The sequence below is a fragment of the Leiobunum rupestre genome, chromosome 2 (assembly GCF_980474605.1).
Source record: "Leiobunum rupestre chromosome 2, qqLeiRupe1.1.hap1, whole genome shotgun sequence".
Taxonomy (NCBI): Eukaryota; Metazoa; Arthropoda; class Arachnida; order Opiliones; family Sclerosomatidae; genus Leiobunum; species Leiobunum rupestre.
The window spans coordinates 56435430-56449023 of NC_143385.1; the positions used below are offsets into that span (position 1 = coordinate 56435430).

The 13594-nt window shown below is 38.5% G+C and overlaps 1 protein-coding gene across 2 annotated transcripts in view; it reads right to left on the bottom strand.

Moving 5' to 3' along the window:
• Window positions 1–1632: 1632 nt before the first annotated feature.
• Window positions 1633–13594, bottom strand: part of LOC149958488 (ATP-binding cassette sub-family C member 1-like) — a 129861-nt gene continuing 117899 nt past the window's right edge. For both annotated transcript variants that reach the window (XM_090165895.1, XM_090165893.1), the window contains 3 exons: window positions 8013–8338; window positions 3782–3976; window positions 1633–2067 (listed from right to left, as the gene is read on the bottom strand). In XM_090165895.1, coding sequence (XP_090022021.1) covers window positions 1953–2067; window positions 3782–3976; window positions 8013–8338 — 636 coding nt within the window. In that variant the 3' untranslated portion in view covers window positions 1633–1952. The remainder of the gene's footprint in view (window positions 2068–3781; window positions 3977–8012; window positions 8339–13594) is intronic.

Sequence of the window (13594 nt, forward strand, 5' to 3'; positions counted from 1 at the left end):
ACGGTATCTTCTGGCATTCAGTGAAAAAGAACCACTGTAAATCGGAGAAAACTAAAGCATTGACTTTTCGGACGCCAAAGCGTTCACCTTGTAAAAAATAAAAGTCCTAAAAAATAAAGCGATATTTCTCGGTTTTAAATAGACTCTGTTTCACTAGTTATTTCACCAATTCGATCAAACGATAGTTTAGTGGATTGTTTCAGTCCGATTCGCTAAAATCAAACGCTCTCCTAAATGAAAATTGTTACGGGAAGAAATAAACCGAAATTTTTCAGTGGTTAGCACTTTCTCCTTGTGGCACTAGGGTGAAAACTCCGAACAACTCCTTCCGCGTTGCAAGTTCTCTCCTCAATGGTTTTAGGGGTTTTCCCCCGACCTCTTCGGTTTCCTCTTCCATAAAAACTTGTTGAGGTTAACGGTAATAGTTAGTGTAGGGAGCGGTTGGCTCGATCGTGTGGCATGCAGGGCTTGCCACCACCCTCCTACGCAAGGTAACCCGGCCACCTGAATTAAAGGCTTCAAAAGTCGCTTGATGACTTAGGCCTCAGGTGGTGCCTTGGATATTAGCTAGAGATTAGTCTTGGGCCCGCTAAAGGCGGGCTTACCCGACCCGACCCGAGCCCCCCTTAGGGCGGGCCGGGTTTTGGATATTGAAGTTTTTGGCGGGTCGGGTCGGGTCGGGTTTCATTTTATATATTTTTTTTCGGGCCGGGCCGGGTCGGTCTTTTTTTTAACGGGTCTGGTCGGGTCGGGCTTTTTACATGAAATTGAGTAGGTCGGGTCGATCTTTTATATATTAATGATCGGGCCTTCCGAGTTTCTATTCTATTCGCAACCGCTAATCTCTTCATGCAGAAAGCGAATTATTTCATTATTGCTTGTTAACAAAAGCGACATGATAAGACTCAAAAACGTTTAAACGCTAGCTTTGCCATCACAATTTTTTTTACTGAGAGCTAGACAGCTAGTTTCACAACAGAGTACAGACTACATAGTCTATTAATTGGAAAAAATACCTAATATTTGGTCTATATACCCTGGCGCCTTTTCACTCTTAGATTTACTCGCCCGTAGAGAGACATACGCCTCACTGGGCGGCGCTGAAGTGGACCAACATTTTAATTTTCTTTAGTATGATTCCCTCCTCTCCCGATTCTCCCACGTGACTCTATCTTTTCACTTCGTGACAAGCGTTGTTGTTTGAAACTGAGAGGTTCACAGTTCATGCGGTATTCAAATTTCTGACTTCAAGTTCATCGGGTCGGGTCGGGTTTCAATTTTATCGGGCCTTGGCGGGTCGGGTTTAAAATTTTACAAATTTTATCGGGCCGGCCGGGTCGGTTTGAGTTTCAGTTTTAAAGAATTTTGGCGGGTCGGGGCGGGTCATGTTTTCGAAATAAATAATTTTGGCGGGTCGGGTCGGGTTTCAGTGTTAATGTATTTTGGCGGGTCGGGTCGGGTCAAGTCGGGTCGGGTCACGTTTTAGAAATAGCTGGCCCGACTCATCTCTAGTATTAGCCTAGCTGATCTCACACAAAAAGAGCTGATATCCAAAGGAATATATCTCTATACATGTAACTTTTTATTTTTGTTAACCAATTTTTATATTAATAACAATAAAATATGCCCTACTAATAATTTTATTTGATTTTAAAAATGCATACATAAGCATTATACAGAATTTTGAAATGAATATTCTTCGTTAGAATCTAAGGTAGTTGTTAAGAATACTTTAGAAGGTATCATGGATTAATGTTTAAGATAAAAGACTCAACTGATATTTTAAATTGATTCTTACGATGATACATATTTCAAGAAGTGTTTTATAGAGGTTTCGATGATTTTTTTAAATTAGAAAAATAACATAATCCAAAACACCCAATTATTAATCATTGGGCTTTAGTTATTGATATTCGAAGTATTAATGATAGAATTATACAGTTTTATAGACTTTAGCTTTGAAGTGCCGCATGTTTTGATAGTTCAGAAAACCACGACTTGCTATCTCTTTTAAGATCACGAGGAGCGCCGAATTCTACGATTTTCCCTTGAGAGAGAACCAACACCCTGAAAATAAATTCATATCTAAATCAAAGATTAAAATATAAATGGAATACATCAAAATGTCTTAAATGTCGAGTTGACTGGTTCTGAACCTTTTTTAAACAGATAGTGGTTTCGGTTTTTGGAATAATTTTTTTGCCCCAACTCTACCTCCAGCAGAAACTAAAACCTAAATATTTTCAAAAAGAAAAGCGGCAGTTATATCAAATAATACATTTGATCTAAAAAAAATGCACGATTCAACTGTAAAATATAATTCTAACAGTCAAATAGTCAGATATTATAACATAACCATCTGATTTGGTTTTGTATTTTTTTTTCATATTGGCTCACTATTCACGGAGGAAGCGGGTGAAATTAATTCACATGGAAATATCATGTAACTGCAATAATTGCCCTACTTGACATTTGGTATTTTATTATTATTTATTTTGGCCTTTAATTAGTGAAAATTAAAATTACTTAAACGTGCTTGGTTTCAAAACCTTGTCGATGTATTTTGCAGTTCATGTGATTAATATGTTTGAATGGGTAATTTTGGAGGTAAAGGAGACAAAGTCTAAAAACCTTTAAATTAAATTTTCAATAACCATTTATTGAATATATCATTTCTAACCCATTCAAACTTAAAATTTTTAATTTCATAGACTATAAAAATACTTCCACTTGGAAGAGACATATGAAAATACATTAATTTTTCTCTGAAAAATCACAAATTAAAACCTTAAAATTTCGATATACTTAATATCTGAAACCCCTCAAAAAATGAAATCGGCCCTTTTGGGGTAAGTAGCCAGCACTTAGCTAGGTGACGCAAAATTGAAAAGCTATCGGCGATAGTCGCAGTTCAAACCATTATATCGCATTTGGCGCTGGGAGAAAAGCTCCTTTCTATAATAGTTTCATTTAGAAATGTGGTAATTTATTTTTTAAAGACTGTCTCCAAGCTACTCCAGAAAATTGATTTGATTTGGCAAATTGTGAAAATACTGAAAGCGCGTTGAACTGTGGAAATACTTTTGCCTTCTCTCAGAATGCGGCTGAACTGCAGGTTTTGGAAATGCAGAATGTCATTAAGAAGTGGGTTCCTCAAACCGCCGAAAAACTTTCGCTCTGGTATCAGTATCGCCAGCACCAGAAAGATTTAGCTAGGGCCGTGCTTTAACTGGAGCCGCTTGACGACGCCGAGCATTCCGCGAACCAATATCGGCATTTAGTTCACCTGACCAACTAAGATAACGGCGATAAACGCTTCTAGGTGACTTTGGCCCAGAGTGGTGGCTCGAATAGTTATCAAGCTGATGATGATGATTATTATTCATAATAGTTAGGGTGGTTGGTTTGGCGATATGATAAATTAATTTTTACCTTATAGGCGGAGAGGAATGTCGTTTTTATGAAACGTTAATTTACGGCTTTTAAAATTCAATTTGCGCGTGAAAATACCTCTACATGTTATGTCAAAAAAGCACGCCAAGAAGGCTGTGCCCAAGACATGTACCTGTAGTGTCGCGCGCTAAAACGTCATTTTAAAATCCGTCAATTTTGCTAATTGTGGAGCCTTGCCCCTTATCCCCGTTCATTCTCTGGAGGTGCTGTGAGATCCCTTTTGCTGATTCAAGAAATCTTTGAGATTGTATTTTTTTAAATAAAGTGTATGTCTTTGTTTTAAGGATAATCAAGAACATATTAATAAGACAATTGCGTGTATTTTTACCTGTCGTAGTCCATGATAGTGTTAATTCTATGCGCAATAGTGATAATTGTGCAAGATTTAAATTGGTCGCGTATTGTGGCTTGAATTAAATCGTCCGTTTCCATGTCCACAGAAGCCGTCGCTTCATCCATCACCAAAATCTTCGTCTTCCTTACAAGCGCTCTTGCCAAACAGACCAGTTGACGCTGGCCAACGCTAAACAAACAAATAAAACTATCCTTATTAATAAGAACTATTTCGATGTTCCCAATATAGCTAAAACATTCTTCATACAAGTCATTATTAATTCATGACGTGATGCATCATGTGACAAACGATTTCATAAAATGAGAAACAGAAGAGTTTATCATGATTTTTTTAATTTAATTAAATATTTGAAAGTTTATGTTCTTCAGAAAAGTAGCTTTATGTTAAAATAAAATGAAGACATTAAGACGAAACTCAATGAAACGGAACAAAATGCTTTATTTGAAAAAAGCGTTCTTGTAACGAATCGAAACGCAGTCTCGGTTTCCCTAGGTGCCGCGGGCCAATCTGTCTAAAGCCGAGCCGACTCAGTAACGAATCGAAACGCAGTCTCGGTTTCCCTCGGTGCCGCGGGCCAATCTGTCTAAAGCCGAGCCGACTCAGTAACGAATCGAAACGCAGTCTCGGTTTCCCTCGGTGCTGCGGGCCAATCTGTCTAAAGCCGAGCCGACTCAGTAACGAATCGAAACGCAGTCTTTGTTTCCCTCGGTGCCGCGGGCCAATCTGTCTAAAGCCGAGCCGACTCAGTAACGAATCGAAACGCAGTCTCGGTTTCCCTCGGTGCCGCGGGCCAATCTGTCTAAAGCCGAGCCGACTCAGTAACGAATCGAAACGCAGTCTCTGTTTCCCTCGGTGCCGCGGGCCAATCTGTCTAAAGCCGAGCCGACTCAGTAACGAATCGAAACGCAGTCTCGGTTTCCCTCGGTGCCGCGGGCCAATCTGTCTACAGCCGAGCCGACTCAGTAACGAATCGAAACGCAGTCTCGGTTTCCCTCGGGGCCGCGGGCCAATCTGTCTAAAGCCGAGCCGACTCAGTAACGAAGCGAAACGCAGTCTCGGTTTCCCTCGGGGCCGCGGGCCAATCTGTCTAAAGCCGAGCCGACTCAGTAACGAAGCGAAAGGCAGTCTCGGTCCTGCGGGCCACGTTGTCTAAAGCCGAGCCACCTTATTAACGAAGCGAAAGGCAGACTCGTTTTCCTTCTGTCCGCGTTGTCGTTGTCGGCTCGTTCCGTTGGCTGTGTTTTCGCTATTTCTCCCCCTCTTCCAAATTTCTCTGCAAAACTACCCCGTCTTTCCAACACCCCCGGTATGTATTTTTACGGTACGGGGGTATATAAATCCATTAATCTATGTCCCTATGTCCGTGTACCACGCAAATCCTAAGTGGACACGGTAAATTCCCACTTTACCTGTTCAACTTGGGTCATATTGCATCGCCCAAATGCATATGCGGTGCTCTGGAAGCAGACTCAGAGCACTATGTTCGTAATTGTCCTAGAACGAACCATTTGTTAAAGAGACCAATCCGCGAGAATGGTCTCCACAATCTGGATAACGAAACGATCAACGATCTTGAACGCGTAATGCGTTATATCGTTGTGAATTTTGACGAACTCACGAGTGAGTCGTGAGTAGGAGTTTCAGGTATACGGGTGTATACCTTTGTGTGTATGTGATTTAGGAAGCATTTCCTATCTTTGTATACAGGTCGACGGCTCGACCGGGACAGATGATGAGTGACCCCTGTAATGCTTTGGCGGTGCACGGGGTATATAAATACAACAATCTGATGTCAGTGTACCACGCTCTCTAAAGCCGAGAGGGCCACTTCTCTTTGCCGCCTCATTTTCGGCTTCCTTTCTGCCTAAAATCAAGCTGGAACGAACGACCAACGTAACAAGCGCTCCTTATTATGAAGATAATTTAAATTAACTGTGTATCATCAAGGACAATAGACGACTTCAGACATAGCCACACCAACTAAGCCTCTTGAGCCAAATTCTATTTTTACCTCTCCGAGGGGACATAGTCCCCTAGGAGGGGTATAACAATCACCGTGTCTGTCGGTGGGTGTGTCTATGGGTGTGTATGTGGGTGTGTGTGTGTGGGTGTGGGTGTGTCTGTCTGTGGGTGTGGGTGTGGGTGTCTGTGGGTGTGTCTGTCTGTCTGGGCTGCGAATGCGTTCGCATTTTCGGAGCAAAATGTAATCGCTGCGTACGCAGTTTCTTAGAATTAGGGAAAAGGTTTTTCCAAAAGCGCCCTCTTTTTGTCATTTGGGTGAATTATAATTTTCTTTTGCGAATTGCGATTGCAAGTGAAGAATCTTCGACGTTTGGGATGGACGTCCAAATGGCAGGGTTTCCACCAAATGTTCACGGTGTACGTCTTTTAATCATTTTACGATCGCATCGGGCGGGTTTCGAAACCGAGCCCTCCTGCATGTCAGGCGAGTGTTCTACCACAGAACCACCGATACATGTTACACTTCACTAAAATTATAAACTCAGCTCAAACGGAAGAGTATATTAATAGTTTTTAAAGTCTTACATTTTTTACGTAATAAATTATAAAGGTCAAATCTTGTTTTAGCGCAGTCAGCAGAGATAAGGGGGTTAAAGGGTAGGACCTGTGGGTGGTTCACTTACAAGGAGACATCCCGAAGTGTAACCCACCGATTTTGTTCAAACTCAAGGGATTGGTAGACCTTCATATATCATGAAAAATCCTAAAGGGAATTTATTCAATGGGAAACCGTTTTCCCATAGCAACGAAAAATGTTTTTGACAACACAAAATATTAAATTTTCCCATTGAAAATAACATGGGATTTTGACCTCAAATTGATCAAAAGTTGATCAATTATGATGTTTTTTGTCAATTTTTATCTATTTGTTCTATTTTTGGCATGTTCGAAATTTTGAAATTTGTTAAAATTTTTCACAATGGGAAAATTTCCATTTGTTGTTGTCAAAAACATTTTTAGTTGCCACGGCAAAACGGTTGCCCATTATGGGGCGCCAAACCGGAAAAAACTAAACAAGATAGTTCTAGATATATTTCAGTTTTCTAGGAATATTTCAAGCGTTCTAGACACATTTCAAGCGTTCTAGACCTATTTCAGTTTTCTAGACCCATTTCAGTTTTCTAGACACATTTCAGTTTTCTAGACCTATTTCAGTTTTCTAGACCCATTTCAGTTTTCTAGACCCATTTCAGTTTTATAGCCCCATTTCAGTTTTCTAGACCTATTTCAGTTTTCTAGACCTATTTCAGTTTTCTAGACCCATTTCAGTTTTCTAGACACATTTCAGTTTTCTAGACCTATTTCAGTTTTCTAGACCCATTTCAGTTTTCTAGACCCATTTCAGTTTTATAGCCCCATTTCAGTTTTCTAGACCTATTTCAGTTTTCTAGACCCATTTCAGTTTTCTAGACCCATTTCAGTTTTATAGCCCCATTTCAGTTTTCTAGACCCATTTCAGTTTTCTAGACCCATTTCAGTTTTCTAGACCCATTTCAGTTTTCTAGACCCATTTCGGTTTTCTAGACTCATTTCGGTTTTCTAGACACATTTCAGTTTTCTAGACACATTTCAGTTTTCTAGACCTATTTCAGTTTTCTAGACCCATTTCAGTTTTCTAGACCCATTTCAGTTTTATAGCCCCATTTCAGTTTTCTAGACCTATTTCAGTTTTCTAGACCCATTTCAGTTTTCTAGACCCATTTCAGTTTTATAGCCCCATTTCAGTTTTCTAGACCCATTTCAGTTTTCTAGACCCATTTCAGTTTTCTAGACCCATTTCAGTTTTCTAGACCCATTTCGGTTTTCTAGACTCATTTCGGTTTTCTAGACACATTTCAGTTTTCTAGACCTATTTCAGTTTTATAGACCCAGTTCAGTTTTATAGACCCATTTCAGTTTTCTAGACCCATTTCAGTTTTCTAGACCCATTTCAGTTTTATAGACCCATTTCGGTTTTCTAGATACATTTCAGTTTTCTAGAACTGTACATTGTGGTTGTCAGAACGAAACAAAGCATTAAAAGAATACAATAATAAAATTAATATAATTTCTGGTAAGATTTAGTGAAATTTCGCTGGATGAGTTCCAACGCCGTAATACCCTTTTTTAAAAGGATTCCAAAACTGCAGACCCGTACAGAAATTGAAATTCACACAATTTATAAATCTTAATAAAATCTGACCTTAAGTTCTGTCCACCTTCCATCATTTCGTGATTTAACCCATTTTTGTACGTCTTCACGAGAGTTTTTAAATGAGCTAATTCTAGAGCTGTCCAAAGTTCGTCGTCACTGTTTAAGTTGAAAGGGTCCAAGTTGAATCTGAGGGTTCCGGAGTAGAGAACAGGATCCTGCGGAATGATGGTGATCCTGGATCTCAGATCGTGTAGACCCAATTGGCTGATGTCTTGTCCGTCGATAATGATTTCTCCGTTTGCTGGCTCAATCATCCGAAACAGAGCCAATGCCAAAGAAGATTTTCCGGCACCTGTTCTACCTACCACACCAACCTATATAATTAAAATATCAATTACTTTTCCTATCTTGAAAATGCTTACCATCTTTGTAATTTATATAACAAAGACGACAACAAAGTAAACAAGACGCACGACGGTCAGAATACGCACAATCCTTGTAATGTGTTAAGTTTGTTTGAGCTAGTCAAAGCAACCTGAAACGCCGGTATCACAATCAATATATATCCACGGCCACACATAATTGTGTTTACACTCATTTGTTACTTCTAGTCATACTTTGAAAGAATCGAAGATTCCTTCGATCAGTGTCACTCTTATTTTTTGCTTCTGATCACACTTTTTGGTTACTACTAGTCAGCCGTTGAGTGTCACACATATTTCTTCTGGTTATACGACAAAGACTGGTTCGATCGGTTTCATACTTATTTGTTACTTCTGATCACATTTATTTGTTACGTTGAGTGTCACACTTATTACTTCTGGTCATACGCCGAAGACTAGATCAGTGTCATACTTAATTGTTACTTCTGGTCGTACGTCGAAAGCGCGGCGCACTCTGAACTAGAGACAAGTCGGGCCCACTTTTTTTTTTAATTTTGCCCGACCCGACCCGACCCGAACTAATTAAAATAAAATTTTGCCCGACCCGACCCGAAATTTTTAAAATTAAATTTTGCCCGACCTGACCCGACCCGACCCGTAAAAAATTAAAAAATTGATTTTGCCCGGCCCGGAAACCCGATAAGACCCGAAGAACCGCCGCAACCCATAGAATGAAGCTCTTTTATTTTATTATATAGTGTAGATGCGAGGGGCAGGTCACTTCCTTGATTAACGACGCACCCCTCAAAAGATTAAATCTGATTTAATCGTAATTATTTTGATTACATTCAATTTAATCACGTTTAATCATGATTAAAATGATTAAATCTAATTAAAATGATTAAATCTAATTAATATGATTAAATCTAATTAAAATGATTAAATCTAATTAAAATGATTAAATCTAATTAATATGATTAAATCTAATTAAAATGATTAAATCTAATTAAAATGATTAAAACTAATTAAAATGGTTAAATCTAATTAAAATGATTAAATCTAATTAAAATGATTAAATCTAATTAAAATGATTAAATCTAATTAAAATGATTAAATCTAATTAAAATGATTAAATCTAATTAAAATGATTAAATCTAATTAAAACGATTAAATCTAATTAAAATGATTAAATCTAATTAAAACGATTAAATCTAATTAAAACGATTAAATCTAATTAAAATGATTAAATCTAATTAAAACGATTAAATCTAATTAAAATGATTAAATCTAATTAAAATGATTAAATCTAATTAAAATGATTAAATCTAATTAAAATGATTAAATCTAATTAAAATGATTAAATATAATTAAAATGATTAAATATAATTAAAATGATTAAATATAATTAAAATGATTAAATCTAATTAAAATGATTAAATGTAATTAAAATGATTAAATCTAATTAAAATGATTAAATCTAATTAAAATGATTAAATCTAATTAAAATGATTAAATCTAATTAAAATGATTAAATCTAATTAAAATGATTAAATCTAATTAAAATGATTAAATCTAATTAAAATGGTCAAATCATGATTAAAATGATTAAATCTAATTAAAATGGTCAAATCATGATTAGAATTATTAAATTTCGTTTAAATCGTGATTAGATTTTTTAATCTTGATTACCCTGATTTCATAACGATTACCCTGATTTATTCATTTTACTATGATTAAGACGCACCCAAAATGGAAGTGACCTGCCCCTCGTGTAGATGTAGATATGCAATACAAAATATAACAAGAGGCATTTATTTATTTAAACAATTTTTGTAAAGAACAGTTAGTTGCGAAAGAGTTGAACCTTTTAAGTTCGTTCTTCGAGGACCAAGTGTCAGTCTCGTGCTGGAAAATATACGTTCGTCACTCGTTAGTCGTTTGTTACGCGGGAATATCTAGAATTATTTTAGCTATATTTTTTCGAAGTACGCCGAGACACAATTTAACCCCGTGAAATCGAAAGTAAAACCAAAACGAAACGTAAGAGAAGTTTAGGCGAATCGGACGACTGAGACGATCTTGAAATAGACGCTAGTCGCGCTGCTCGCAGAACTCTTTACGTCTATCTCTCTCCCACCCCCTCTTTCTTCGTACAACACCCGAAGGGCCGAAACATTTCACACGACCTACGCAGTACGCAGTCGCGGGTAAGGGTCGGGTCGGGTCACGTCAGGTCGGGTCGGGTCGGGTCAGGTCGGGTCGGGTCGGGTCGGGTCGGGTCGGGTCTTTTTTAAAAGCCCGGCCCTTTTGAAAATTGGCCCGGCCGACCCGGTCCATTTAGTTTAAAAGTATAAAAACCCGGCCCGACCCGGACCCGATTGAAAATTAGCCCGACCCGGCCCGACCCGAAATTTTAAAAAATTAAATTTGCCCGACCCGACCCGTAAAAATTAAAAAAAAAATTCTGCCCGACGCGGCCCGAAGCGGGCTCGGACCGGGTCGGGCATAAAAAGCCCGACTCGTCTCTATTCTGAACGACCTTGAAAAACGATAGAGGGAAACCGGCGTGTAGCTATAAACACACGGATTTACAATGTTGGAAATTGCGGGGGCCCGTATACGCTGCCCAAAAAACCTTACTTAGAATTAAAATTAAGGAACGTATTTGCAAATCTAGGTTATATGTAAACCACAGCTATTAAAAAATATTACTTTCATGAAAATCGGACTTATAATAAGGAACAGTATGTAGATTTTTAGGCGAAAATTTAAAACCACGAAAATTGGGTTCCCGTAAATTACCCTGAAAACTATACATAAATTTAATATTTACTGATATAACCGAAGTTGTAGGTCCGCTGAATCCTAACCTATCCAATATTATTTTTTTAACGTTATCGGACTTAATTTTAAATAAAATATCTACCACACAAAAAGCGAAACCACCGAAAATAGTAACTTTTCTAATTTGAAAACTTTAAAAAAGGTTATCAATGGCGATGTATGTACAGTCTTTTAAATAAGTCTTCGGCCGTTGAGAATTTTGCAGTTTTTTCAAAATATCTCGAAACCTTTTAGAGCCAAATAGATGAGACCATTGGCGAATGTTATTCTTTTACCAATCTCTATCCTATGTGATGGTTACCTTTAACCGAAATTCCTAGGTTTCACCGGAAATGGCAAAAATCATTTTTAACAAGTTTTCAAACACGGGTGCTACGCCACTGCGACTTGCATTTTCGGATTCACCATGGTCGATTCATATTTAGAAAGTGTCAATTTTATCTCTCTACGACCAATCGTTGAGGAGATAGCGCCTTTCAAACGTTCCAGCTGAATTCGGCTGATGCTAAAATGCAATCCACATTTGATTCCACATCGTTCGAACAACCATCAACATTAACTATAGTAAGAGCGGGATACAGAGGGATTAGATAAATTCATGAAACGAATTTAATGGTCCACTCTTTAAAGGCCGTTATAGGTCAGTTCAATATTTGGAGCCTCTCTAAGCTATACCACCCATGGGAATATTATCTTTATCGGGCTCCATTAGCTCTATGTGAACCTAGGCTTAAATCCTACTTACAACTGTTAGTGTAGTAGTTATTCCACCTCTGAATTATCTTTATTCGCGACCGAAAACTACAGACGACCTCTTTAAGCGGCAGACAAAAATAGTAAAAAGCCGCGCATTAGCAGACGATACTGACAATCAAAGTTTTAAAGCCGACGCGGAAATGCATGAAACGTAATTTTTCCCTTTAGAAGTTACTTGCTTTATTATTACAATGCAACACGGAACAGGATTGACTACGAGATTTGCGCATATTCAATTCTAGCAGACGCTACAAACGCAAGAAGTGGCGTTAAACATTCGGCGCCGTTGCGCCACCTAGAACCCTTTCGGTCGCGAATAAACGCAATATTTCGCTTTAGGATGGTTTACATTTTGTAGAAAGGGAAAAGGAAAGTTTTAACGCCAAATTATCTGTTAGGCCTAGACATAAGTATGAGCACAGAGCAATTCAATGTCAAAACATTTGTAATAGCCACGGTTGTTGCTAGATTAACCTGCGGCATTATAAAATTGAACAGTCGGAACATTTTAATCCTAGCGAACTTGATATTGGGCTAAAACTGAAGACTAATCACTTTCACCCAGATGGCTAATATACTACTCAGCTCAGTTTAAACGTATTTGCTGAAGCAGGGATATAATGTCAATATCGACTAAAGGCGTTGCCTGAAAATACGCATTTTAACATCAATTGGACAATGTCATACTTATATTATTATGTTACTTATGGCCAGAAGTATAATTTTTCTTTAATGCGCTCTCCTTCGAACATTTATTAACCAGCCTTAATGAGTCGGATTAAGCCTATAGCGATCGGTTGTCTTACCTGATACGAATTTTTAGAGCCAATTCTATCTGCGAGTTCGTTTGAAACGTTTCCTAACGTGTGTTAACTGAAGATTTTCCTTTCAGTGTCCACTATAGTTTAGCCATTAGTAATGGTAAAAAGCTTAGCTACACAGTGGCGTAGTCCCGAGCTTTAAGGCGCCCCACTAACCTTAAAAATTTAACAAAGGGGGCGCCATTGAGAATTGGTTGCGGGAGGGGGCTCTGAGTTGTCTGCTACGTCACTGTCGCTACATAAGGCGCGAGAATGATCAACGAAAATAATTCGTAGTAGTACTGAGCAGTTAGACGTCCTACTATCGGTCGCAAAATCCCAGTTTCCCCATCTCCTAGGCAACACCAAACATTGACAGAAAATCTGCCACTCCTACGAGTTCGAGTCATAAATCGTGAGTAGTTCCTTTGTCGGCACGGTAACTCTAACCCCTTCTAGACCCCACCAATCCTTTAAATTGTTCAATATCTGGAGCCAAATACCGATATGCGCAGTTTCTTCGACACGGCACGATCAGGGTAATCAATATAAAAAATCAAATTTGTGTTTTTAATGTCTTTGGTAAAGAATAAACGTTAGTCGTATTTGTAATTATAATAAAACTATTTTTAATTAGAATCTTCCCAGAAGTGGTCGTCCGAGAACGACAACCCCAGCGCAAGATAAACACCTCTTTAGGGAACCCGTCGCAAACCTTCGTAATTTAAAGGATCGGTGGGGTCTAGAAGCGGTTAGAGTTACCGTGCCGGCGGTGTGGGCGAGGGTGAAAAAGCACGGATTACGACGCCGTCGTTCGCTGTGTAAGCCACTACTAACACCGCGTCAC